Source organism: Lactuca serriola, chromosome 2 (assembly GCF_051521515.1).
Source record: "Lactuca serriola cultivar US96UC23 chromosome 2, Lser_US96UC23_V15, whole genome shotgun sequence".
NCBI classification, from domain to species: domain Eukaryota; kingdom Viridiplantae; phylum Streptophyta; class Magnoliopsida; order Asterales; family Asteraceae; genus Lactuca; species Lactuca serriola.
Genome location: NC_136409.1, coordinates 143,350,103 through 143,376,524, shown reverse-complemented (window position 1 = coordinate 143,376,524; position 26,422 = coordinate 143,350,103). Strand labels below are relative to the sequence as shown.

Genomic DNA, 26,422 nt, shown 5'->3' with positions numbered 1-26,422 from the left:
TTAGCAATAGAGCTACTGTTGGTACCTCCATAATACCACTCCCTCTTCACTCGGTTGGGAGGGTTGGGAGTGGTGGGTTGTTTAATTGGTTTCACTAACCCGCTTCATCCTCTCTCTACTTTCTCTCTCTCCTTTTCTATTATACCATGTGTTTTGAGACTTGTATTTTAGTTGTTTTGTATTTTTTATAATTGAATGAGTTGAAAAAGATAGGATTTTCATCTGTTGTGGGTGGAGAAAGATTAAAAAAAAATTGATGTGGAAGTGGGTTGAGTGGGTTGGGAGGAAATGAATCCCTCTTTCCTTAGGTAGTTCAACAACACCATACTGCTTATTATCATCATATCATCCATGGCTACTCTAGTGCTAGGTTTTCCTATCCCTACGGCAGATTCCATCCATTTTTTCAATTAATAAGAAAATTGAATGGAATTCAGTGTATCTTAATATCAATTTTGTTGGTTAATAAATGCAATCTCATCCACCGTTATGCAATGTCAGCAATTATTAAACCAAGTCATCAACCTACAAGAATCGGTTACCCGTGAGTGATATTTGAACAAATCATAAACTTCAATGGTTTTTTTGTACAAAACCTTTATTTGGATGTTATTTTTAAAACATGCAAAACTTCGATGATGTGTTTTGAATATTTTTGAAACATATTTACCCTTATAAATCGTTTTGCCAATGCAGAATTTATTGGGCGACAATGACACAATTTAACTTGGAACCTTTCATGGGTTACAAAACTAGTTAGACATAATTGGTTAAGGACTGCAATTGGTAATTCGGATTTTTGGAGGACCAAATCTGGCAGGGACTAAATTTGCAATTAACCCTAAAAAGACGACAATCTATATATAACCAATTGCCTTTGAGCGAGTTGTGAAATTTCAGCTCAGCAGTACTCAAATCCATCAATGGCGGAAGGCAACATTCAGGTTCAACGAGGGAGAAGGACTGGAAGAAGAACAGGGGGAGGAACAACCCCACGTACTCTTCTTCCGCTCCGCCGTGTCTCCTCCCACCTCTCCAACTCCATTTCCTGCTGGTATTGAATCATTATCACTATCACCATCATCATCCTCATATGTTTATTCGTGTTTCCGCTTATATTTCTACAATTGGTGCTTTTTCAGGTACTGTGACTTCAAGTCGTCTGTCTTCAACGAACCTCTCTTTCAATTCGGACGAAAATACTTCAGGTCTATATTTATCCCCAGTCAGTGTCGTATTAAGTCGTGGTATTAAAAATTCAATTAGGGTTCGGAAACATGGAGTTTAAGGCATCGGATGATCGGAATAGAAATTATAGCTCATCTATTCCGTTCTAAATCTAAAACGACTTAAAATCTCATAGTATTTCTTCCTGTATACACATTCTGAGATTCATTATCTTGAGCTGAAAATTGAAGCTTGAACTAACTTGCTTACTTCCTCCCTCATCTAATTGTAGGTGGTTAAGAATATGGTTCTCTATCGGAATGGGTTTCAGTTTGACCACTTTAATTGGAGTTACACTCGTAAGAAACACACAATCTTACTAAATGTTCCTTCAATATCAGAATCATAATACTCTTCTTTCAATTTATTGAACAGATTATCTTATTGGAATCAGCTAGAGCTTTGAATCTATACAATGGGATCCCATGGCTCAACAATATTCTTAATGGATCCATCTTCGGATCCTACTCTTCACTATACAACATAACAGTTGCTGATATTGGATACATGTGCATCTCTTCCATAATATCTGTATCCATACATGAACTTGGACACGCACTTTCTGCCACAAGGTTATAAATCAATCTCATTCTTGTTATGTCTCTTTACATATTGAAATAATTTATTATTTAGAAAATGGATCTCATAACTGATCCTGTAGGCATCCATTTTGTGGGTAGCAGTGAGGGCATACAAATTGAGTACACTGCCGTGTTTTTGGCAGTTCTGTTTCCAGGTGCACTTGTTGCCTTCAATGATGATTTGCTACAAATGATCCCACGTGTAGCTACACTTCGCATATACTGTGCAGGAATCTGGCATAATGCAGCAGTAAGTTAACACATTACACACCATACCAAATTACATTATTACCCTTTTTGATTTTTTTTTTCTGATTCAACATGTGTTGACTCCATTTTTGCAGTTATGTCTTGTTTGTGCGTTGACTCTCTTCCTTCTACCATTCATCGTCTATCCACTTTACTCCCATGGTGAAAGCCTCATGGTAATTCACCATTTTTGCTTTAATCATTACTTTTGCAATTTTGGTTCCAAAAAGGTTTGTCTTGCAATTTTGGTCCTTATTTAAGGTTCTTGTAATGTTTTTGATCCCTGTTCCAAGTAAAATGACTATTTTTGGTCCTTGATGTTCGCAAATTTGGTCCTTAAAGTATAGTCATTTTACTTTAAACATGGATCAAAAACATTACAAAAACCACAAATAAGAATAAAAAATGGAAGAGAACAATTTGGGACCAAATTTGCAAATTCAGCTATACGCAGGGACTAAAAATGTAACTTACACTAATCTATAGTACATATATTTTTTTCGCTTTTGGAACATTTTATAGGTTTTGGATGTTTCTCGTAAGTCACCTTTGTATGGCCACTTATCTCCCGGTGATATAATCACCATGTTAGACGGGGCCCACGTTCATACAACAAAAGAATGGATGGATATTTCCTATTTTTTAGAGAAGCAAAAATCTCAAACAAATAAAGGATATTGTGTCCCGAATTTAGAGATTGCAGGAAGCAAGAATCCTGAAATCATGGACAACAAATTCACATGTCCAAACGACCTCACTTTATTCACCACCATTTCATGTAATTCAAGAACAAATGAAACCGATCATCAACAAACAAAAGAGCATATCTATTGTTTTCCGGCCAAGGGCGTGTTAGGGGAGAAAAAATGTGGCGATGGGTGGGGCAATTTGGTAAAAGACGATGGTAATTGTTTATGTACGGATGATGAGTCGTGCTCGAGTCCAATTCATATGACAGGTGTCACATGGGTTGAGATCACATTTTCGAGACATGAATGTGGAAATAAAGAAAATAAATGTGGTGGGAGTTTTGTGTTTGTAGGTGATATATTATCAATGGCACGTTCGATTAGGGTAACGAATTATCAGTCTCGTTGGTTTTATGGTGTTGTGTGTGTTCCTGTTGTAGTGGAGAAGTTGTTGGTGAATATCTTTCATGTGTCATTGATGTTGGCTCTTTTGAATAGTTTGCCGGTATGTAGTCTTGATGATTATATATTATCAATTGAAAATATTATTAATATTGTGTATAAATTAATAAGATTTTTGTGTATTGTTGTTGTTGTGTAGGTATATTATCTTGATGGAGAATCGATTTTAGAGGTGGCTCTTTGTTGTTTTAGTTCATTGACACCGAGGATACGTGAATTGGTTGTTCGATCGTGTTTAGTTGGAGGAACGCTTATTTGTTGTCTTTTAATTTCGAGGATTTTGTTTCTTGTTATTTCGTATTAAAGGGTTTTATGGTTATTAATTGCTTGTAGGAAGTTGTTTAATATGTAAGACTGACTTTTTATGGCATACACATGAGCACTTTTTTTTTTTTTTTGAATAGCCGATCTTATAATGGCAAAAATAAAGTGCAATCACTTTATGATATACTCCGATACCCAACCCGTGGAAAAAAATGTGATCTTTTAAGCACCACGAACAAATAAATTCCCAAGCTACTTAATATGGACTTTACATTGATCATCAACCTTCAAAAGATGACCTTTCAAATAGGGATGAGCATGAGTCGGTTTTTGGCTAAAACCAAACCAAACCATAGAAAGTCGGTTTTTCGGTTTTTAAACCCATATAGGTTCGGTTTTTGCATGGGTTTTTTCGTTTTTCCGGGTTGGGTTTATGGGTTTTCGGTTTTAAACAGTTTATGAATTCCTGTTTTGTTTTGTTTTTTTGTTTGTTTTTGGTTCAAACCTAGTGAAAATACGTTGCGATAAATAGTATTGTATATACTTTAAATATACTAAAATAAAGAGTACAAATTCTAGTATTATAAAAGCATAAAAGTGTTCAAAAGATCAAAGTTTAACACCATTAACAGTTTATTGAAAATAAACATAAAGTATTAAAAAGATAAAGTCTAAAGTCTAAAACTAAAAGTTTAAGTCATAATATGAATATTATATATGTGGGTCGGTTCGGTTTTTATGGGCAGTTTTATACGTCAAAACCGAACCAAACCGTTATTTTTCGGTTTTGTAAAATTCAAACCTAAACCGTCGGTTATTGCTTTGGTTTCGGTTTTTCGGTTTCGGTTTTCGGTTTGGTTTTTGCTCATCCCTACTTTCAAATGGATAATTTTTTTCTTGGACTTTCATATACATTATTAAAGATGGCAAATTAGGCATTTGTGTTATGTTTTGGCAAATTAGGCATTTATGTTATGTTTTTTTGCTGACACAATAACTTTTATACATAAACACAATATGCTATCGTGTTTTGTTTATTAGTGTTGGTGATTTTAGTATAACAAGATATTTTGTGTAATTAGAACTAATATGTAAGCCGAAAGACTTATTATTTGTATTCTATATTATACGTTTAGTGAATGCGGAGTGCATGCATAATATAAGATTGAATTATAAACCGGTATGGTAAAATGACATGGGTAAGGGGGTCGCGCTCCTTTGCAGGGTCCTAAGGGCAATGCTCCCTAGCGGGATCCAAGGGGCAGAGCCCCTGTCAGTGATTCTCTTAACTAATTTAAAAGCCGAAAACTCTAATTCGTCAAAGTATAAATATGACTCCTCTATTGAGTTGTGGATTATGCCCTTCTCTCTCATATCCCTGTGTTCTATAATGAACTCAGAATCGTCTAGTAATTTGATTTGTGTCTTTGTAACTAGATTAACAAGTGTTCTTTTGGATTATCCTATACTGAATTTTCTGTAACTCGGACATAAGGTGGAAGTAATAGTTCGAAAAACGAACTCATGCAATCCATTGGAAATTCGGTTCTCCACCACAATCCTTTCCGAGACCCTAACAACAAATTTGATAATGACTCAGTGAAAACATGATAAAAATAGCAAACACGAAAAAGATACAATACGATAAACTTTAAGTTTATGCAATTCAAAATTAATCTTACAAAACACGAAAAATAAGAAAATATGACAAACACATGTTACTATCTTGTCAATTTCATGTAGACTTTTGAACACGAACACAATATGACATGACAATGTATGTTTTACAATTAACATGAAAACGATACGAATATGATTTCATAATTTCAATTCCTTACCAATTTTTGTTTCGTATCGTGTATTTTGGTCGTGCCGTGCTATAAACCGCCGCACCTACAATATTATATGAAGTTTTAGTTTCTTTTAAAATTAAAATATGTTTAATTTTTTTTATAATCTTAAAAATAATAAATTTTGCTATATATGATTTTTATATGTAAATGGGAAAAGATTAAAAAAAAAAATAGATCTTTTAATAAAATGAACGAGACCGTTAAAAAGTAACTGAAGATTGAAGTGTGTGAATGAGTTCCCCTCAATTTTCTTACCAGTCCCTTTATACCAGGAGAGCCAAGAATGTAAAAGCCACATCCCACATCGCCGCCGAAGTGCAAATAAATCGGCGATATACCAGAGTCGGAGAGATTAATAAGCACGACCTTACTTGAACAGGATCTGTTCTATAGGCTCGTACCTCTGTATTCTTGATTCCTAAGAAGACAAAAACCCATGTCTGGTTGATGAACCACGACCATGTTGCCAGAGCGTGATTAACAGAGCTTCATGGTCTCGACTATGGCTCAGTAAATGATCGTTGCTAACCCATCTGATGGGTCCTTGCATGGCTACATGGTTGTCTGACAGATAGCTTTATCTTTTTGGTCCCTTTTTGCTGCTCATTAGTGTTTGATGAAATGCCTGTACCAAGATTATGATGATCTTCTTGCATGAAGGAGATTGACAGTTTGTATATGCAAAGCAAGTGTTTGATGAAATGCCTGAATCAGATTATGATGATGGAGCTTTCTCGTATGATTTTGGCTTCATCAATTTCCATTGGCATTGTAACGAGCTAAGAAAAACAATAATGCTACTATGATACTTGGAATCATAGTTTCTGTAGCAAGGTAATCAAGGACAAGAATGCTACTATGACTTGTATTCATGTATAAGCGATTGTACATTGCTCAAGATTTAAGCAACATTTTCTCTATCAGTACTTATGTTATGTATGGCCATTTTTCCCTTTGCACGATTTGTATTAATAACCTAAAGGAATTGGAATACTTAACCAAGTGTGTAGGAAGACTAATTTTTATGAACTTCATGTATACTTGAAGAACATACATCACTTTATTTACCTCCATTTCTTGTAATCAGTCTCGTTGGTTTTATGGTGTTGTGTGTGTTCCTGTTGTAGTGGAGAAATTGTTGGTGAATATCTTTCATGTGTCATTGATGTTGGCTCTTTTAAATAGTTTTCCAGGTATGTAGTCTTAAATCTTAATGATTATATATTATCAATTAAAAATATTAATAATAGTGTGTATAAATTAATAAGATTTCTATGTATTGTTGTTGTTGTGCAGGTGTATTATCTTGATGGAGAATCTATCTTAGAGGTGGCTCTTTGTTGCTTTAGTTCATTTAATAGAGCTTTCAGGCATGATATTGGCTTTATCAAGTTCCACTGGTGTTGTAGGATCACTTTTCTCAATTTGATAATGTTGTTTATAATATACTCTATAGTCTTATTTTATGACTTATGGAAAAACATTTTACAGGTTTTGTATGTTTCTGCTTTGTATGGTTACTTATCTCATGGCGACTTAATTACCATGTTAGATGGGAAGCAAATTCGTACCACTAAAGAATAAAGATAGGATGGGAATTTCTTATTTTTTATACAAGGAAAATCTAAAACCAATAAAGGGAATTTTGCCCCAAATGTACTACTGATTGACTGGAGCAAGAATGCTGAAATTGTAGACAACAAATTCATATGTCCAAATGACATCATTTTATTTACTACAATTTCATGTAATTCAAGAATAGTAAATGGAACCGATCATCGACAAAAGAGCATATCTATACTTTTCCGTTCAATGGCATATTAGGGGAGAAAAAATGTGGGTATGGGTGGGGTAATTTGGTAAAAAAATGATGGTAATTGTTTATGTACATAGGATGAGCCGTCGAGTCCAGTCCATATGTCATATGCCAGGTATCACATGGGTTGAAATCACATTTTCAAGACCTGAGTATGGAAATAAAGAAAATAAATGTGGTGGGAGTTTTGTGTTTGTAGGTGATATGATGTCAATGACACGTTGGATTAGGGTAACAAACTATCAGTCTGGTTTTATGGTGTTGTGTATTTTCCAGTTGTAGTGGAGAAGTTGGTGAATACCTTTCATGTGTCATTGATGTTGGCTCTTTTAAATAGTTTGCCGGTATGTAGTCTTAAAGATTATATATTATCAATTAAAATATCATTAATATCACATATAACTAATTAGATTTTTGTGTATTGTTGTTGTTATGTAAGTGTATTATCTTGATGGAGAATCGATTTTAGAGGCGACTCTTTGTTGCTTTAGTTCACTCACACTGAGGATACGGGAATTGGTTGTTCGATCGTGTTTAGTAGGAGGAACGCATATTTGTTGTCTTCTGACCTCGAGGATTTTGTTACTTGTTATTTCATAGTGTTTTATTGTTTAAGAACAATTTGCTAGTAGGAAGTTGTTTTATATGTTAGACTCATATTTTTTAAGGTATACACATGAACATTATATATTTCTTTTTAGAACAATTGATCTTATAAAGGCAAAAACAAAGTGCAATCACTTTCTTCCAACTCGTTCATGATATATTTTGATCCTACACACCCTCTTCTTTGAGAAAAAAAAATTGATCTTTCAAAATTACCATAAGAGACTTGGACCATTTCCAAGATCCATAATATTGTGTCTTAAGGTTGAAGTTGGTCTTAAATATCGCGAATGATGCGACTCAAATCTCTTGAGGATACCGAAATGTTATATATATTCACATGAATATAGCCTATAGGAGGTATTCTGGACTGCTGCTACAACGAGGATCTAAGAACACAGAGCAAAGCTATTAGAAACGTGGTGGCTGAAGGTGGAGAGTGGTGGTAGAGCCCAAAGGTAAGGTCCCTCCCCATGGAGGAGGTATTGTTAACTTTATAATGGACAATTAGGTCACGCTTCGGGCCAACCCAAAGGAGCTGGACAAGGCTGCCTGGCCAAGAGGCACGAACCACGACCATGTAGCCAGATCGTGATTAACAGATCGTGGTTAACAGAGATTCATGGTCTAGGCCTTGGCTCAGTAGATGATCGTTGCTAACCTATCTGATGGTCCCTGGCATGGCTACATGTTTGTGTGACAGATAGCTTAATCTTTTTGGTCCCTTTTCTAATGCAAACCACGTGTTTGATGAAATGCCTGGAGATTATGATCAAAGAGAGTCTTTTTTATGCTGTCATTTTCATGATGTTCTTGGTCATTCGGGTTATGTGGTCAGTTTGTATATGCAAAACAAGTGTTTGATTGAATCCCTGAACGAGATTATGATGATGGAGCTTTCCGGTATGATTTTGGCTTCGTCAAGGTCCATTGGCATTGTTGTTGCGTATATGTATATATATTGATGGAGAATCGATTTTAGAGGTCAAAGGTGGCTTTAGTTCATTGATACCGAGGATACAGGAATTGGTGGTTCGATGTGTTTAGTCTTAGTCGACATATATATAAAGGATAGATCATATTGTATTTGTATAATATATATATATATATATATATATATATATATATATATATATATATATATATATATATCCTTTCCATAGTTTTAGGACCTAATTGTATATTTATATGGTCAATGTTTATTGAGTAGATCAAGAAATTCAATCATGTTAATCTTTATGGTATTAGAGCTTTCTCTGGCCTAACCCACTCTATCTCCCTCTATCATCTTTCTTCTTCTCTTGTTTCTTTGATCGATCATGGGTGAAAGCGTGACAACCCAAAATTTCTTCCGTTATTTTTAACCCATCTCCGTTAATAAAATTTAATTTTATTGAATTTCCCGTCAACTTCTTGGGTTAGAAAATCAACTAAGGTTATAGTTATAATTCTATACGAGTCGGAAAAATCAAAAATCGCGCGAAAAACCCACATTTCTCGAAAATTCGACGTGTTCACGGCTAGAACGAGTTTACAGTCGTCAACCTGTTTGCGATCGGTGCCAGGTGGACCCCATTACTGACCATACCCCTGACTTATAAATATAGGACCCCCACCCTCATTTGAACTTTCTTGGCCGGAAACACCCACTTTCTCTCTCTAACTCTCTTGACCGTAAACACCAAAAAGTCCTCCTTTCACCCGAAAAACGCCGGAAATCGTCATTTGGAGCCGTTTGGGAGCATATGGAACACTTTTTCATCGAAAACAAGCACCCTTGTTCTTGAGTTTACGGTCGTAAACCCTTTAATCTTCAAAAGCCGCAAACTCAGTTCACGGTCGTAAACCCTGTTCACGGCCGCAAACCCAGTTCTCGGCCGGAAACTCCATTCACGGCCGCAAACCCAGTTCACGGCTGCAAACCCAGTTCACGGCCGTAAACAGCTCTTAAGTGGTGAAAAGCCTGTTTCCTCGATTCAACCAAGTCCCGGTAACATTCCTTAACCGAAACCAAGTGTTTACCTGACATTTTATCTAACGAAATCGCTAATTTAGATACATATATGTATTCACTGATATTAGGATTCCGTTAAGTGCCATGTGCATCGACTCGAGGATCTTTCAGTTCAATCCTTTGTAACCAACAAACTATGAGTTCATACCCTTACACTTTTATAGTTTTAAAACGTTTCTGGGGTGGGTGGGGGGGGGGGGGAATACAAGCTAAACATAAAGGTTTTCATAAGTCAAAACTGATGCAATTTCAACTGTTTTATATCAAACATTTAGATACTTTATCCCTTTTGTAATATGCAAAGCATAAGGGATGTTTTCTAAACATAATTGCATAGTTTTCAGAACAAGTACATGAACATAACATACCAGTCAAACTATAATAGGTATAGTTTAGGGAATTCATTACCAGTTTTACAGATTCAAACTACGTACAAAGTCGAACACATAAACTATGACATATTTGGTTTATCTATTATTACACACAGATAACAAGAGTATCATACTAAAATAATTACTTTGCGTATAGTTATTTATACCCTACACATTACACAAATGATTTCAAACATGTGAACAACAGAACAACACATAAACTAGTTAATACAGGATTGTGAGACATCTCTTCATTGTACCATTCGGGGTACTGGTAAATCCTCTACTTTTAGTATAACCAGAGTCTCCTGGAGGGAGAGCGTGAGATTTGTGAATAGATCTATTCGGGACCAACAATCCCACACCTGAACTGTTAGCTACTGTTAGACAGACATGCTTGGGGTGACAAATTTTGTAACATACAACGCCTGAAGAAACGTCATGGAGGTCATCAGTCATATTAACATGGTTATACGAACTCACAATAGTATAAACTAACCTTTGTTTACGGGATTTTCATTCTTCAATAGTTTTATTTTAAGTAATAAGACTACCTACATACTACACTGGAGGGTATTCCAGGGATACAACATTTGGTTTTAATTTAAGTAATAAAACTACCTTACTTACTGGTGATAGCCAGGGTCTTTCAAACAAGAACTTACTTACTGGTGGTAGCCAAGGTTTTCTAACAGAACATACTTTACTTACTGGTGGTAGCCAGGGTTTCCTAACAGAGCATACTTTACTTACTGGTGGTAGCCATGGTTGTCAAACAAAATACATTTTACATACTGGGGGTAACCAGGATTTTGATACAAACGATATTTTACTTACAATGATAATAAATCATTTGTATAAATTCAGTGACTAGTTTTCAATACAAAAACATGCTTATGAACTCACCAGCTTTATGTTGATATGCTTTCAAAACCGATTGTATTCTTAGGACATCAATAGACAGGTACCCTCGCCAACTTTTGGAGAAGACGGAGCATCATGGAGTCACGTCTTTTACTTTTGTCACATTTTGATGTATACAAGCTATATTTTCAAACATATGTAAATATTCATATGAAATGTAATGGTTGTGTTTACTTGATTACTATGATACGATTGTTGTGATACTACGCATGACGTCACCTGCCCCCGGACGTTTCCGCCGTCTGTTCTGACAGTTCGGGGGTGTGACAGAAAGTGATATATCCATTCCCAAAACTAACTTCCACTCAACTTTCACAGTCAGTAACATCAAGAATGCTATACCCCTCATCCTCAATCAAACTGATGATCACTATGCATCATGGGTGGAATTCTTTAGCGTTCACGTTTGTGCTTACAATGTCAAAGATCACATCGATGAAGAGGCAGAAAAACCAACCAATGTTGACAACACCACATGGGATCGTCTTGATGCTCTTGTCAAACAAAATACTATAGCACTATCTCTCCCGAACTTGCCCACACAATCATGAAACCAGGTGCCTCGGCCCTTCATCTCTGGAAACACCTTCAAGTAATTTTCATCAATAATCGAACCGCTCGCGCCGTTTATCTTGAGGAACAATTCAATAATACTCGCCTCTCTTCTTTCTCCAATATCACAGATTATTGTGTTCGACTCAAAAACCTTGCAGATCAACTGGAGAATGTTGGGCACCCTGTATCCGAAACCAAGATGGTCCTTCAACTTGTTTTTGGTCTCACCAAAGGTGAGTATGACCCCTTCCCCACTTTCAACAAAGCGAAATACTCCCTCCTTCTTGAAGAAACACGGTGCAACAAACCCAATTTGTAACATCCAGAATTTTTCAACCAATTTAAACTTTTCAAAAACAACCCATATTCATTAATTCATTACAAAAAGGTTTTCAATTCATTTATTATCAGAGTATTTCCCAGAACCACATCATAAATACATAAAATATGAGGAGCGGTACGATCACGCATTCGCCTTGTCACGATCTCCTGAAGTACCTGAAACAATACACTGAAAACTGTAAGCCTGAAAGCTTAGTGAGTTACCCCCAAAATACCAACCACATATACCCTACTCATAACATATCATAACATAAACAGAACAGCCATGCACTTCGGGTCTACTGTGTGACTGGTCCGTCGCACCGAGCCTTCAGTCCACCTAGTCCACCCTCCGAGTCTAGCAACATACATCGAGTCTGCAGTGTGGTTGGTCCGCCCGCACCGGGCCTTCAACCCACCTGGTCAACTCTTTAATTCTACAGTATGACTGGTTCGCCCGCGCCGGGCCTTCAGTCAGCCTGGTCCACTCTCCGAGCCTCGGCACGTCTGGTCCGCCCTCGTGGGGCCTACAGCCTATCCAGACCGCTCGCTGGGCCTACGGGATATCCGGTTCACCCTGGGTATGTTGGCCTACAACACAAAGCAGGACCCGCCTCAACCCAACCCCAGTCAACCAACCATGTGCACATAAACATATAATCATATAGCAATTTATCACCAATCAACCGATCTAGCAGATCACATACATAACACACTCTAACCAGGATACCGACCTAACCGGTCACTAACATAGCATCATCCTATATACCAGGATTCCGACCTTAACCAGGTCTCTAACATATACCATCCTAACTACCAGGATGCAAACATATAGCAAAGCAATAACATAACAACTACCCGGATTTCCATCCGATAAAGGGTCGGCCTTGGTGCCATAGACCCTGTTGATATAGTGAGGATAACTCACCTCGCAACTGCTCACTAAAGAGATAAGATCATGCTGTTCCAACCTTCGACACGAACTCCACCACTGATCAATATCAAATGACTGAACTCAATAAATACCAATAATTACCAAAATACCCTTGGAAGTCAACTGGTCAACTCTTGGTCAAAGTCAAAGTCCTCAGTCCAAGTCCACCTTCCTGTGTGACCCTACTCGCCGAGTCCCACAATTCTAAGTTCCTTCTCGCTCAACTCACCGAGTCATCCCTTGACTCACCGATTCACCATTCAACCAGAAAAAGGTTAGGACTCTACGACCAGACTCGCCGAGTCCAAGGCAATATTCAACAGACTCTCCGAGTTGTTCTTCTAACTCGTCGAGTTCATGCACACCTTCATCCAACTCGTCGAGTTCACCCATGGAACTCGCCGAGTCTCTTCAGTTCTCATTCCATACAGAGGCTTTTTAATCCATGCAGGGACTCAAATCTATAGATCCACTCTTCTACAGCCTAGCCCTCACATAAAGTTGCAAAGTTTACGTGAAACCAAGGAGATATAAGCTCAAAACACTCTAAGGCTAAGGCTAAGGACAAAAGGGCTTCACCAACAACTCTTATACAGGAACTTTATGACATATAGGACCATCACAAGCTTAGATCTGAAGTAGCATCCTCTGATCCAAGCTTCTATCTCGAATTAGATCTCATATCAATCACCATACATGAATCCATGAAGAAATAGCTTAAGGAAATGGTTCCTTACCCCTGAAATTAGCCCAACCAACTGTAGATTTCTGATCTCCCCAAGCTTCCTGATACAAGCCTCCAAACCTTCAAGCTTCAAATACCAAATATCCTCCTCCAAGCTCCAATTCACTCAATAATGGGGTCTCCTCACGAATTAGGGTTTTCTGGAACTAAAAGGGAAGGTAAAGAGGCTGAGGGTGGCTATAATGTGCTTTATATATGACACAAACCCCTGATTAGGGTTTTTCTCCCTTCAGCACCAACTCGCCGAGTCCAGCTGCCGACTCGCCGAGTTGGTCACTTAACACGCGACCAAAATCGCGACTCGACTCGCCGAGTCTATCCATGGACTCGCCGAGTCGCTCCTCCTTAATTACACCCAGCACCCTGAACTTGCACTTCTGAACTCGGGGTGTTACACAATTCCACCACTCCCCACGCTCTTGTCACTCAACAATCTAAACTGACTACACCTACCATATCATCTACACCAAACTCTGGCTATAGTGGTCATGGTCAAGCTTGTGGCAGATACCGTGGCGGTAGCAGGTGGCCTCGTGGCGGCAGAGGACACGCTCGAGGAAACGGTCGATCATCATCCTACCACCCAACCTGACAATGGCCTGAATGGTTTCCACCTTACCCTTGGGCTGCACCCCCATCCTCGTATCCAATAGCATCCTCTTAGGCTGGAATTATGGGCCTTAGACCCACTTACCATCCCCAGCAACCCAACAGCAACCGGACCAAATTGCGGCACACGCCAACTTCACCACAAACCAACAGTTGGCCCACAGCAATCCGATGACACCCACTGAGCTTGCCGCAACCTTCCACACCATGTAGATGCATCATCCGGATAGATCTTGGTATATGGACACGGGCTCTACTTCGCACCTCGCAAGCGACGCGGGTAATATCTCAAACTATTCTTGTTTCAATAATAATAACTATATTCTTGTTGGTAATGGCACTCGAGTCCCAATTCTTGGTCGTGGAAATGCTATCACCTTAACCATCCTTACAAACTTAACAATGTTTACCATGTTCCCAACATTATTAAAAACCTTGTTTCAGTAAAAAAGTTTAACCGTGATAATAATACATATGTTGAATTTGACACTACGGGTTTTATTGTGAAGGATCTAGCCACAAAGACACCTATCACCTGATGTGATATCCCGGGTGACCTATACCCACTCACACCATCCTCCGCACACGAGCATCCTCCAATTGTTCATCGCACTGTGTCTCCCAACATATGACACATCCGTCTAGGTCATCCTGCAGTCTCCAATTTACAGCATTTAAATTCTTGTCTTTCATTACCTAGCATTAAAAACAATTCGTTTTCTTGTAATGCATGCTCGTTGGGAAAACATTGACGGTTACCTTTTGATATCATATATGCCGACATATGGACGTCACCCATAACAAGCAAACTAAACCACAAATATTACCTTGTTTTACTTGATGATTTTTCCCACTACATATGGACATTCCCTTTAAAAGCAAAGTCTGAAACTTTTCTTACACTTCTTTACTTTCAAAATCAAATTCAAACCCAGTTCTCCACCACCATTAAATCTTTCCAATGCGACAATGGTTGCGAATTCGAAAACAGGTTGTTCAAAGATTTTTGTAAAAACCATGGTATACAACTATGGTTTACCTGTCTGTATACATCCTCTCAAAACGGTAAAGCCGAACGTATCATTCGGACTCTAAATAACATGATTTGAACTTACCTTATACACACCTCTCTTCCTCCCTCCTATTGGAATTATGCCCTTCACATATCCACTTACCTCACCAATATCTTGCCATCCTAAGCAACTAAAAATTAAACACCAGTAGAAATACTTTACCTACGAAAACCAACATATAAATACCTACACACCTTCAGTTGTTTGTGCTACCCGAATGCCTCCTCCACCGTCCCTCACAAGCTCACACCATGCTCCCAACCATGTGTGTTTCTTGGCTATGATGACAACCATCGAGGTTATCTTTGCCTCTCTCTATCTACCGCCAAACCTATCATCTCCCGTCATGTCACCTTTCACGAGCATATTTTTCCATATTCTCATCTCACCAAATACTGATCCGAATCATACGACTTTTTAGATGCCACTGATCCATCTCCATATCTCACTAACCCTGACCTACTACCAACCTCAGACCCCAACCATGGCTCCTCAATAGTCCCCACCCATCCCCCTTCACCTCCACCTAGTCCACAAACCACTAACAATATCCTATCAACCAATTCTCCCCCACCCTTCCCCCTTCACCTCCTCAATCACCTTCACCTACTCCCCTACCATCTTCGCTACCACCACCATCACCGTCACCACCACCACCACCAACATCATACATGTAAACACGGTCGAAAAGTGTGATTGTCAAACCCAAAACCATATTTACTCTACACACTCAAATACGTTTCACCTATACCACCAAACCCTAGGGCTGACCTTACGGATCAAAATTGGCTCGATGTCATGCAAACAGAATATAATGCTTTATTGAAACAGGGAACATGGGAGTTTGTGCCAAGACTAACGAATCACAATATAATTCATTGTCATTGGCTATTTCGCCATAAGTTTAAGGTGGATGGCACATTGGAACGATACAAGGCGCGCCTCGTTGTAAATGGAAAAACATAAGAAGTTGGGATCAACTATGACGAAACATTCAGTCCAGTCGTCAAGCCCGCCACAATATGAACAGTTCTTAGTCTTGCATTGGGACGAAGTTGGGACATTCATCAATTGGATGTTAAAAATGCGTTTTTACATGGGAACTTGCAAGAAACGATGTACATGCACCAACCACCGGAATTTTTTGATTCATGCTATCCTACTCATGTTTGTAAATTGCGCAAGTCTCTTTATGGTTTAAAACAAGCACTACGTGCTTGGTATCAACGTTTTGCATCTTATCTCCTAACTATTGGCTTTGTGTGCAGCAAAAGTGACACTTCTTTGTTTATCTATAGACAGGGAAATGACATCGCCTACCTACTTCTATATGTCGACGATATCGTCTTGACCACCTCCTCCACCGCACTCAAGATACGTCTCATCACCGGATTAAAACATAAATTTGACATGACTGATATTGGCTTCTTGTCTTATTTTTTGGGCATCTCTGTCACTCGTACCAACAATAGCATGTTTTTGTCACAGCACAAGTAGATTGAAGAGATACTTAGATGTGCAAACATGGAAGCATGTAAGCTTGTCACTACTCCAGTTAACACCAACTCCAATCTTAGTCTTCATAATGGTGAACCAGTGTCTGATCCATCTCTATATCGTAGCTTAGCAGGCGCTCTGCAATACCTCACATTTACACGTCCTGATATTGCCTATGTTGTTCAGCAAATATGTCTATTTATGCACGCCCCAAAGCTCCCTCATCTTAATGCGCTAAAGCACATTCTTCGGTATCTTAAGGGTACTCTGACGCATGGTTTGATACTGCATTGTTCTCCTTCTACACAACTTGTTTCCTATACTGATGATGATTGGGGCGGTTATCTCGACACTAGACGATCAACTTCAGGCTATTGTATATTTCTTGGTGATAATCTCATTTCATGGTCTGCTAAGCGACAGACCACTCTCTCTCGATCCAACGCTGAAGCAGAATATCGCGGTGTTGCAAATGTAGTTGTCGAAGCTTGTTGGCTCCGTAACATCCTGCTTGAGCTACACACTCCGTTGCAGTAGGCCACCATCATCTATTGTGATAATATCTCTGCCGTCTATTTATCCGGTAATCTTGTATTCTTGTCCAACATCAGCGCACCAAACACATAGAAATGGATATACTCTTTGTTCGTGAAAAAGTTGCAATTGGCCAAATACGAGTTCTTAATGTTCCTTCCGCTTACCAATATGCAGACATCTTCACAAAATGTTTACCCAGACAACTATTCCTGGATTTCAGTGACAATTTGAGCATCTGACTTCCTCCCGCTCAAACTGCGGGGGACTCTTAGTCGACATATATAAGGGATAGATCATATTGCATCTGTATAACTTTCCATAGTTATAGGATCCCAATTGTATATTTATATGGTCAATGTTTATTGAGCGGATCAAGAAATTCAATCACGTTAATCTTTATTTAGTAGTAGAAACGCTTATTTGTTGCCTTTTGATTTCGAGGATTTATTGCGTGTTATTTCATAAAGGGTTTTATGGTTTAAGATCAAATGTTGGATTGCTAATAGAAAGCTATTTAATATGTAAGACTTCGGTGGATAAATATATATTTTTTTTCTAGAACTTCTCATACATATTATACGAAATTTTACTTTACTTTAAAATTAAAAAGTATTTAATTTTTTTATCATCTTAAAAGCTATATAATTTGCTCTAAATAATTTTTTCTAATAAAAAGATTGGTGGTAATAAGTAACAAAAATTGAAATATTCAAAACTATACATATGTTAACTATAGTCGGATTTCTTGTTTACTTAAAGAGATAAGAGCATGGAGTTTGCTATGTTATTTACTAGATGTTAAAAATTACAATTTTAAAAGAGATAAGAGCATGGTATACCAACAAATGTGTAGTTTTTGACATATGATAACTATAGTCAGACTTCTTGTTTACTTTGTGAAATTTGAGCCTCCACTTATAGTTGTTTGTAATCCCTCCCGAGTAGCCACACATAGCATATACTGTGCATGGCAAAGCCTCATGGTAATTTACCACCTATACTTTAATAATAATATAGAGAAAATTACATTTTTGGTCATTGAGTATAACTACCATATATATATATATATATATATATATATATATATATATATATATATATATATATATATATATATATATATGTCTTTGATCAGAATAAAAAAATGGAACTCATCATCAACAGCCAAGATAGCATATTTACTGGTTTCCCACCTAGGGTGTGTAGGGGAGAAAAAAAATGTGATGGGTGGGATAAAAGAGAAAGATAAATATTTAAATAGATAATAAGTAACAGATTTTGAAACTTTATATGATTATACGTAAAAGAGAAAGGTAAATAGATAATTTGTATTAATAAAATATTAACTTGAGATAGATTTATTAATAATTATAATTATAATATTTTTAATTTAGTAAAGGAGAAAAGTACAAAAATATAGACAGTTAAAAAGTAAGTAAAGATTAAAACGTGTGTGAATTAGTTCCACTTAATTTGTCCCTATACACAAGGTAACAAAGGAGACCCAAGAATCTAGAAGCGACATCCCACATCGCCCCTGAAGTGCAGATAAATCGGCGTTGTATTCTGGTTGTTGAGACCATTAAGCACGACCTTACTTGAACAGGATCTGTTCTATAGGCTCGTACCTCTGTATTCTTGATTCCTAAGAAGACAGAAACCCATGTCTGGTTGATGAACCACGACCATGTAACCAGAGCGTGATTAACAGAGCTTTCGTGGTCTAGGCTATGGCTCAGTAGATGATCGTTGCCAATCCATCTGATGGGTCCTGGCATGGCTACATGGTTGTCTGACAGACAACTATATCTTTTTGGTTGCATAGCAAGTGTTCGATGAAATGCCCAGCTTTCTTGTATATGATTTTTACATTGACTTTGAACCTGTAAACAAACTCAGGAAATCAAATAAACAATGTTATAATCTGTTTGCTTAAGGAATAGAAATATGACAATTTTTTATGAACTTTCTTATGTACTTGAAGAACAGAAATGATTTGTAAGGAAAATAATGCTTTAAATAAGCACCCTAACTTTTCAATATATGCCAACTCTTCTGGTTTGAAGCTTGGAAGTTTGTAATCTTTGTGGGTGTTGATAATAAATTTATGAATTCTTTAAAGAATGGATCTTATCATTAAAATTGTAGGATCACTTTTCTCAATTTGATAATGTTGTTTATAATCTATACTCTATATTCTTATTTTATGACTTACGGAAAACAGTTTATAGGTTTTGGATGTTTCTGCTTTGTATGGTTACGTATCTCCTGGCGACTTAATTACCATGTTATATGGGAAGCAAATTTGTACCACTAAAGAGTAGAGATTGGATGGAAATTTCTTATTTTTTATACAAGTGAAAATCTAAAACCAATAAAGGGCATTTTCCCCCGAGTTTAGCGATTGCATGGAGAAAGAATGCTAAAATTGTGGACGACAAATTCACATGTCCAAACGACCTCACTTTATTTACCACCATTTCATATAATTCAAGGACAGTAAATGAAACCGATCAACAACAGACAAAAGAGCATATCTATTGTTTTCTGGCTAAGGGCGTGTTAGGGGAGAAAAAAATGTGGCGATTGGTGGGGCAATTTGTTAAAAGATGATGGTAATTGTTTATGTACAGATGATGAGTCGCGCTCAAGTCCAATTCATATGCCAGGTGTCACATGGATTGATGAGGTTTTTACCTTTCAAGTGGATAAATTTTTTCCTTGGACTTCTCATACATATTATTAAGGGGTGACAAATCAAACAGTTTTGTCGTGCTTTTTATGCTAACACAACAATTTTTATATAACACAAACACAAAGCAGGATATGATGTCATGTTTTGTTCTACTAATTTGAAAACAAACCAATTAAATGACAAACACAAAAAAGATGCAATACAATAAGCTTTAAGTTCATTCAATTCAAAATTAATCCAACAAAACACGATAAACACAAAAACATGACAAACACATGGTACTATCTTGTCAATTTCGTATAGAATCTGAACACGATAGGACGTCGTGTTTTTTACATTTGACATAAAAATGACATGAACATGAACTCAAACCCCAATTCCATCCTATCGTGTGCATATTTGTCGTTTCATGCTATGAATTGACATCATTATGTTTATACAAAATTGTAGTTTATTTTAAAACATGGCTTTTTGTTGCTTTAGTTCATTGACACCAAGGATACGAGATTGGTTGTCCAATTGTGTTTAGTAGGAGGAACGCTTATTTGTTGTCTTTTAATTTCGGTGATTTTGTTCCTTGTTATTTCGTAGTAAAGGGTTTTATGGTTAGTAATTGCTTGTAGGAGGTTGTTTAATATGTAAGAGTGACACTTTTTATGGTATACACATGAGCACATTTTTTTTAATAACCGATCTCATAATGGCAAAAACAAAGTCCAATCACTTTATGATATACTCCGATCCCCACACCTTAGAAAAAAATGCGATCTTTTAAGCACCACGAACAAATAAATTCCCAAGCTCTTTAATATGGACTTTACATTGATGATCTACTTTTCAAAAGATGATGTTTTTACCTTTCAAATGGATATTTTTTTTCTTGGACTTTCATACGCATTATTACAGGTGGCAAATTAGGCTTTTGTGTTATATTTTTTTGCTGACACGATAACTTTTATACAACATGAACACAATATGATATCGTGTTTTGTTTATTAATGTTAGTGATTTTAGTATCGCAAGATATTTTGTGTAATTGGAACCAATATGTAAACAGAAAGACTTATTATTTGTATTCCATATTATACGTTTAGTGATTTTGGTATCGCAAGATATTTTGAGTAATTGGAACTACTATGTGAGCTGAATGACTTATTATTTGTATTTTATAAGTGAATGCGGAGTGCATTTAAGATTTAATTATAAGCCGATACGACAAAATAACATAGGTCAAGGGGTCACACTCTTTTGCAGAGTCCTAAGGGCAACGCCTCCTAGCGAGATCTAAGGGGCAGAGCCCTTGTCGGTGATTCTTTTAACTAATGTAGAAGACAAAAACTCTAATCTGTCAAAGAATAAATACGACTCCTCTATTGAGTCGTGGATTATGCCCTTGTCTCTCAGCTCTTGTTGTTCTATAATGAACTCAAAATCGTCTAGTAATTTGATTTGTGTCTTTGTAACTAGATTCACAAATGTCCTTTTGGATTATCCTATACTGAATTTCCTATGACTCGGACATAGAGTGAGAATATCAGCTTGAAAAGCGAACTCACACGATCCATTGGAAATGCGGTTCTCCACCGCAATCCTTTTCGAGACACTAACAACAAATTTGATAATGACCCAATTAAAACATGATAAAAATGGCAAACACCAAAAATATACAATACGAAAAATAAGAAAATATGACAAACACGTGTTACTAACTTGTCAATTTCATGTAGAATTTTGAAGACGAATATAACATGACATGACATAGTATGTTTTACATTTAACATGAAAACAACACAAATATGATTTCATAATTTCAATTCCGTCCCAATTTTTGTTCTGTGTCGTGATTCATGGAACCGCCGCCTCTACAATATTATACCAAGTTTTAGTTTATTTGAAAAATAAAAGATGTTTAAATTTTTTATAATCTTAAAAATAATAAAATTTGCTATATATGATTTTATATGTAAATGGGAAAAGATAAATAAATTAGATCTTTTAATAAAATATTAAACGGAAAAACGAAACCCTTAAAAAGTAACTAAAGCTTAAAGTGTGTGAATGAGTTCCCCTCAATTTTCTTACCAGTCCCTTTATTCCATGAGAGCCAAGAATCTAGAGGCGACATCCCACATCGCCTCCGAAGTGCAAATAAATCGGCGATATTTGAGGGTTGGAGAGATTGATCAGCACGACCTTACTTGAACAGGATCTGTTCTATAGGCTCGTACCTCTGTATTCTTGATTCCTAAGAAGACAGAAACCCATGTCTGGTTGATGAACCACGACCATGTAACCAGAGTGTGATTAACAGAGCTTTCATGGTCTAGGCTATGGCTCAGTAGATGATCGTTGCCAATCCATCTTGATGGGTCCTGGCTTGGCTACATGGTTGTCTGACAGATAACTTCATCTTTTTTTTGGTCCCTTTTCTAATGCAAACCAAGTGTTTGATGAAATGCCTGAAGGAGATTATGATCAAAGAGTCTTTATTATGCTGTCATTTTCGTGATATTCTTGCTCATCCAGGTTATGTGGCCAGTTTGTATATGCAAAACAAGTGTTCGATTAAATGCCTGAACCAGGTTATGATGCTGGAGCTTTCTGGTATGATTTTGGCTTCATCAAGTTCCATTAGCATTGTAACGAGCTAAGAAAAACAACAATGCTACTATGATACTTGGAATCATAGTTTCTGTAACAAGGTAATCAAAGACAATAATGCTACTATGACTTGTATTCATGTATAAGCGATTGTACATTGCTCAAGATTTAAGCAACATTTTCTCTATCAGTACTTATGTATGGCCATTTTTCCCCTCGAGTCCAATTCATATGCCACTTGTGACATGAGTTGAAATCACATTTTTAAGAGCTGAATGTGGAAATAAATAAAATAAATGTGGTGGGAGCTTTGTGTTTGTGGGATAGGATTTTTGTGTATTGTTATTGTTGTTGTTGTGTTTGTGTATTATCTTGATGGAGAATCGATTTTTAGAGGTCAAAGATGGCTCTTTGATGCTTTAGTTCATTGATACCGAGGATTGAGGAATTGGTGGTTTGATGTGTTTAGTTGTAGAAACGCTTATTTGTTGCCTTCTGATTTTGAGGATTTAGTGTGTGTTATTTCATAAAGGTTTAGCCTAAAGTGGATTATGATCAGATATAGCTTTCTGGTATATGATTTTGGCTTTATCAAGTTCCATTAACAAACAGATTAGAATACTTGAGAGTTGAAGCCTTGTCGATGGCAAGTTTTTCCCTTTGTGCATGTGTAGTAGTCACCTAAAGAAAATGGAATACTTAACATGTAATGTGGGTTTAAAACAAGTAAAATTACTCTAAGAAATCACATGTCTCATAAACAAACAAACACAGGAAAGCAAATACGCAATGACATAATCTGCTTCTCAATAATATAAATGATTTTTAAGGAAAGGAATGCTTTAAATAAACACACCAGATTTCAATATATACCAACTCTTCTGGATGGAAGCTAGGAAGTTTGATGGTGTTGATAACATAAGATTGATGATTAATTGATTGTGTGGTGAGTTATATGCAACCTTTGAATGTTGAATAGATGAACAAATATCCCCAATCCACATTTGATAACATAAGAACATGGTATACCAACAAATGTGTAGTTTTTGACATATGATACCTATAGTCAGACTTCTTGTTTACTTTGGGAAATTTGAGCCTCAACTTAGTTGCTTACTTGTTCCCTCATTGAATTTTGTGGTGGTGTTATTTATAGTTGTTTGTAATCCCTCCCGAGTAGCTACACTTAGCGTATACTGTGCATGAATCTGGCAAAGCCTCATAAAAAAGGAGTTTATCGTTTCATTATTAGATAATCACATTAGATAATTACTAGTTGTTTTATCCTTTTATTTGAAATCTCGTTGTACTCCGGTTGTCTTTTGGGATTATATACATCCCTTCTTCATCCAATGTCAATATCGATTTCTTGTAATTATTGTTTTTCCTTTATTCGGTTCTTTATGGTATCAGAGCAGCAGGACACTGCATCCTGTTAAGCGATGATGGGAGACACTCCACTGGGCGGCTCTGGTGTCAACACTGACCCGTCATCACATCCAAATAAGATTTTGTGTGTTTCTGTTGTGTAGGTGTATTATCTTGATGGAGAATCGATTTTAGAGGTGTCCCTTTGTTGCTTTAGTTCACTGACACCGAGGATACGTGAATTGGTTGTTCGATCGTGTTTAGTAGGAGGAACACTTGTTTGTTGTCTTTAGATTGCGAGGATTTTGGTGCTTGTTATTTTATAAATGAATATTGATGGCTTAAGATCTTCCATTAGTAGGAAGTGGTTTAATATGCAAGACTGACATTTTTTTTTATGGTATACACATGAGCACTTTATATATATATATATATATATATATATATATATATATATATATATATATATATATATATATATTAACAATTGATTTTCTAAAGGCAAAAAGAAAGTTCAATGACTTTTTTCATATTGCCATTGGAGCTTTAGACTATGTTTGTTAAATGCATTTTCTATATCCTCATGTATGTCATTTGACGTTTTCAAACTAACTTATCAATTATTTTTAGCAAATGTTATTTTTTATCAGTTAGCTTATATATTATCAATTAACTTTTTAGCTATTAGTTAATTTTTAAGTTATTATGTCAAGCATAGCTTTTAACATTGTGAGCAATTAAACTCCCAATGTCCCTAATACTGATTTTATATTGATAAGCAATTTTTATGAAATTTTAGTTTAACTTAAAATAAAAAAATTTTATTTTTTTTGTAATCTTAAAAACGATAAAATTTGTAATAACTAATAAATAACAGAAATTGAAATACTCAAACTATATATGATTATACGCAAAAGAGAAAGATAAATAGATAATATCTATTAATAAAATATTAACTTGAGATAGATTTATTAATAATTATAATTATAATATTTTTAAGAGAAAATGACAAAAATAGCCATTTATACTAATTGCATTACAAAAATAGCCAAAAAAAATTGAAATTACAAAATTAGCCTACGATTTCGCAGATGGACAATTGAAAATGTAAGAGGCAAAACAATTGAAATTACAAAATTAGCCTACGATTTTGCAGATGGTTTATTCATTCTATCATTTTTGCAACTTGAAGCCCCTTTGAATAAACAATTGAAAATGTAAGAGGCAAAACAAAAATGTAATAGAAGTAAAAAACGATGGAAGAAATGTTAAACGAGGAGTAGAATTTGTTTTAGGGTGGGTATTTTGGTCAAATATTTATTGTTCCATTGTGTTCTACCTTTTTTGGTTGGACTAAATTTTTAAGAATTAGTCTCATTTAACTTGGTCAATAACCTCTTTTGTTCTTGTTCTATACATGTCAAACGCCTTTTAAAAAAATCTTGTTTCGTCCAGTCTAGTTCTGTTTCACCCACCAAACGCTACCTAAGGGTGACAAATAGACATTTTTCTCATGTTTTTTTTTTTGCTAAAATAACAATTTTTATATAACACAAACAGGATATCACGGTATGATTTCGTGTTTTGTTAACTAATTCGAAAATAAACCAATTAAAATACGATTAAAATGACAAACACAAAAAAAAGTACAATACAATAAACTTTAAGTTTATTTAATTCAAAATAAATCTAACAAAACACAATAAACACAAGAACATTACAAACACGTATTACTATCTTGTCAATTTTGTGTAAAATCTTGAACACGATATGACGTCATGTTTTTTACATATGACGTAAAAATGACATGAACATGAACTCAAACTCCAATTCCGTCTTATCGTGTATATATGTCGTGTCGTGTTATAAATTGTCACCATTATATATACGAAACTGTAGTTTATTTTAAAATTAAAAAGATGTTTAGTTTTTTTATAATCTTAAAAACAATAAAATTTGGTATAAATATTTTTTCTAATAAAAGATTGGGTTAATGTTGGTTGGTAATAAGTAACAAAAATTGAAATAATCAAACTATACATATGATTATATGTAAAAGATGTATTACTGTTAACTGAATCTTTTTTTGTGCTATCCTTTTCGTGTTGTTCTTGCTTATTAGGTTATGTGGCCAAATTATATATGCAAATCAAGTGTCCAATCAAATGCCTGAAGGAGATTATGATCATATAGAGCTTTCTGGTATATGATTTTTTTATGCAACAAGATAAAAAAGATAATAATGCTACTATGAGTCTATGACTTGTACTCTTTCATTAATGATTGTAGTCTTGTACATTGCACATGATTTGAGCACCATTTTTCTATCAGTAGTATGGTCGGGGGGACCTTGAACCCTTGTCGATGTCCATTTCTCCCTTCTCACATTTGTATTAATCACCCAAAAAATGAAAATACTTAATAAAGTGGG

General features: G+C 36.0%; 1 protein-coding gene, 1 long non-coding RNA gene and 3 other non-coding genes across 5 annotated transcripts; all 5 read left to right on the top strand.

Moving 5' to 3' along the window:
• The first annotated feature begins 894 nt into the window (after window positions 1-894).
• Window positions 895-3,602, top strand: LOC145086913 (Peptidase M50 family protein). Its single transcript, XM_079024765.1, has 8 exons — window positions 895-1,054; window positions 1,143-1,208; window positions 1,460-1,526; window positions 1,603-1,799; window positions 1,911-2,058; window positions 2,153-2,233; window positions 2,580-3,251; window positions 3,348-3,602. The coding sequence occupies exons 1-8, from the start codon at window positions 924-926 to the stop codon at window positions 3,510-3,512; spliced, it is 1,527 nt and encodes a 508-aa protein (XP_078880891.1). The 5' UTR covers window positions 895-923; the 3' UTR covers window positions 3,513-3,602.
• Window positions 3,603-5,556: 1,954 nt separating this feature from the next.
• On the top strand, window positions 5,557-6,824 carry LOC145090481 (uncharacterized). Its single transcript, XR_013701605.1, has 2 exons — window positions 5,557-6,518; window positions 6,622-6,824. It is a non-coding gene; the product is annotated as an uncharacterized LOC145090481 (long non-coding RNA).
• Window positions 5,687-5,899, top strand: LOC145090999 (small nucleolar RNA U3). Its single transcript, XR_013701915.1, has one exon. It is a non-coding gene; the product is annotated as a small nucleolar RNA U3 (small nucleolar RNA).
• A 12,091-nt stretch (window positions 6,825-18,915) lies between the features above and the next one.
• Window positions 18,916-19,129, top strand: LOC145090997 (small nucleolar RNA U3). The gene has a single exon (XR_013701913.1). It is a non-coding gene; the product is annotated as a small nucleolar RNA U3 (small nucleolar RNA).
• A 3,081-nt stretch (window positions 19,130-22,210) lies between these two features.
• On the top strand, window positions 22,211-22,425 carry LOC145090998 (small nucleolar RNA U3). Its single transcript, XR_013701914.1, has one exon. It is a non-coding gene; the product is annotated as a small nucleolar RNA U3 (small nucleolar RNA).
• The last annotated feature ends 3,997 nt before the right edge of the window (window positions 22,426-26,422 follow it).

Coding starts and splice junctions, on each gene's coding strand:
- LOC145086913 (XM_079024765.1), top strand. CDS start 924: ATGGCGGAAGGCAACATTCAGGTTCAACGAGGGAGAAGGACTGGAAGA. Junction 1,527..1,602: donor CTTTAATTGGAGTTACACTC/GTAAGAAACACA, acceptor TTTATTGAACAG/ATTATCTTATTGGAATCAGC. Junction 2,234..2,579: donor CCCATGGTGAAAGCCTCATG/GTAATTCACCAT, acceptor AACATTTTATAG/GTTTTGGATGTTTCTCGTAA.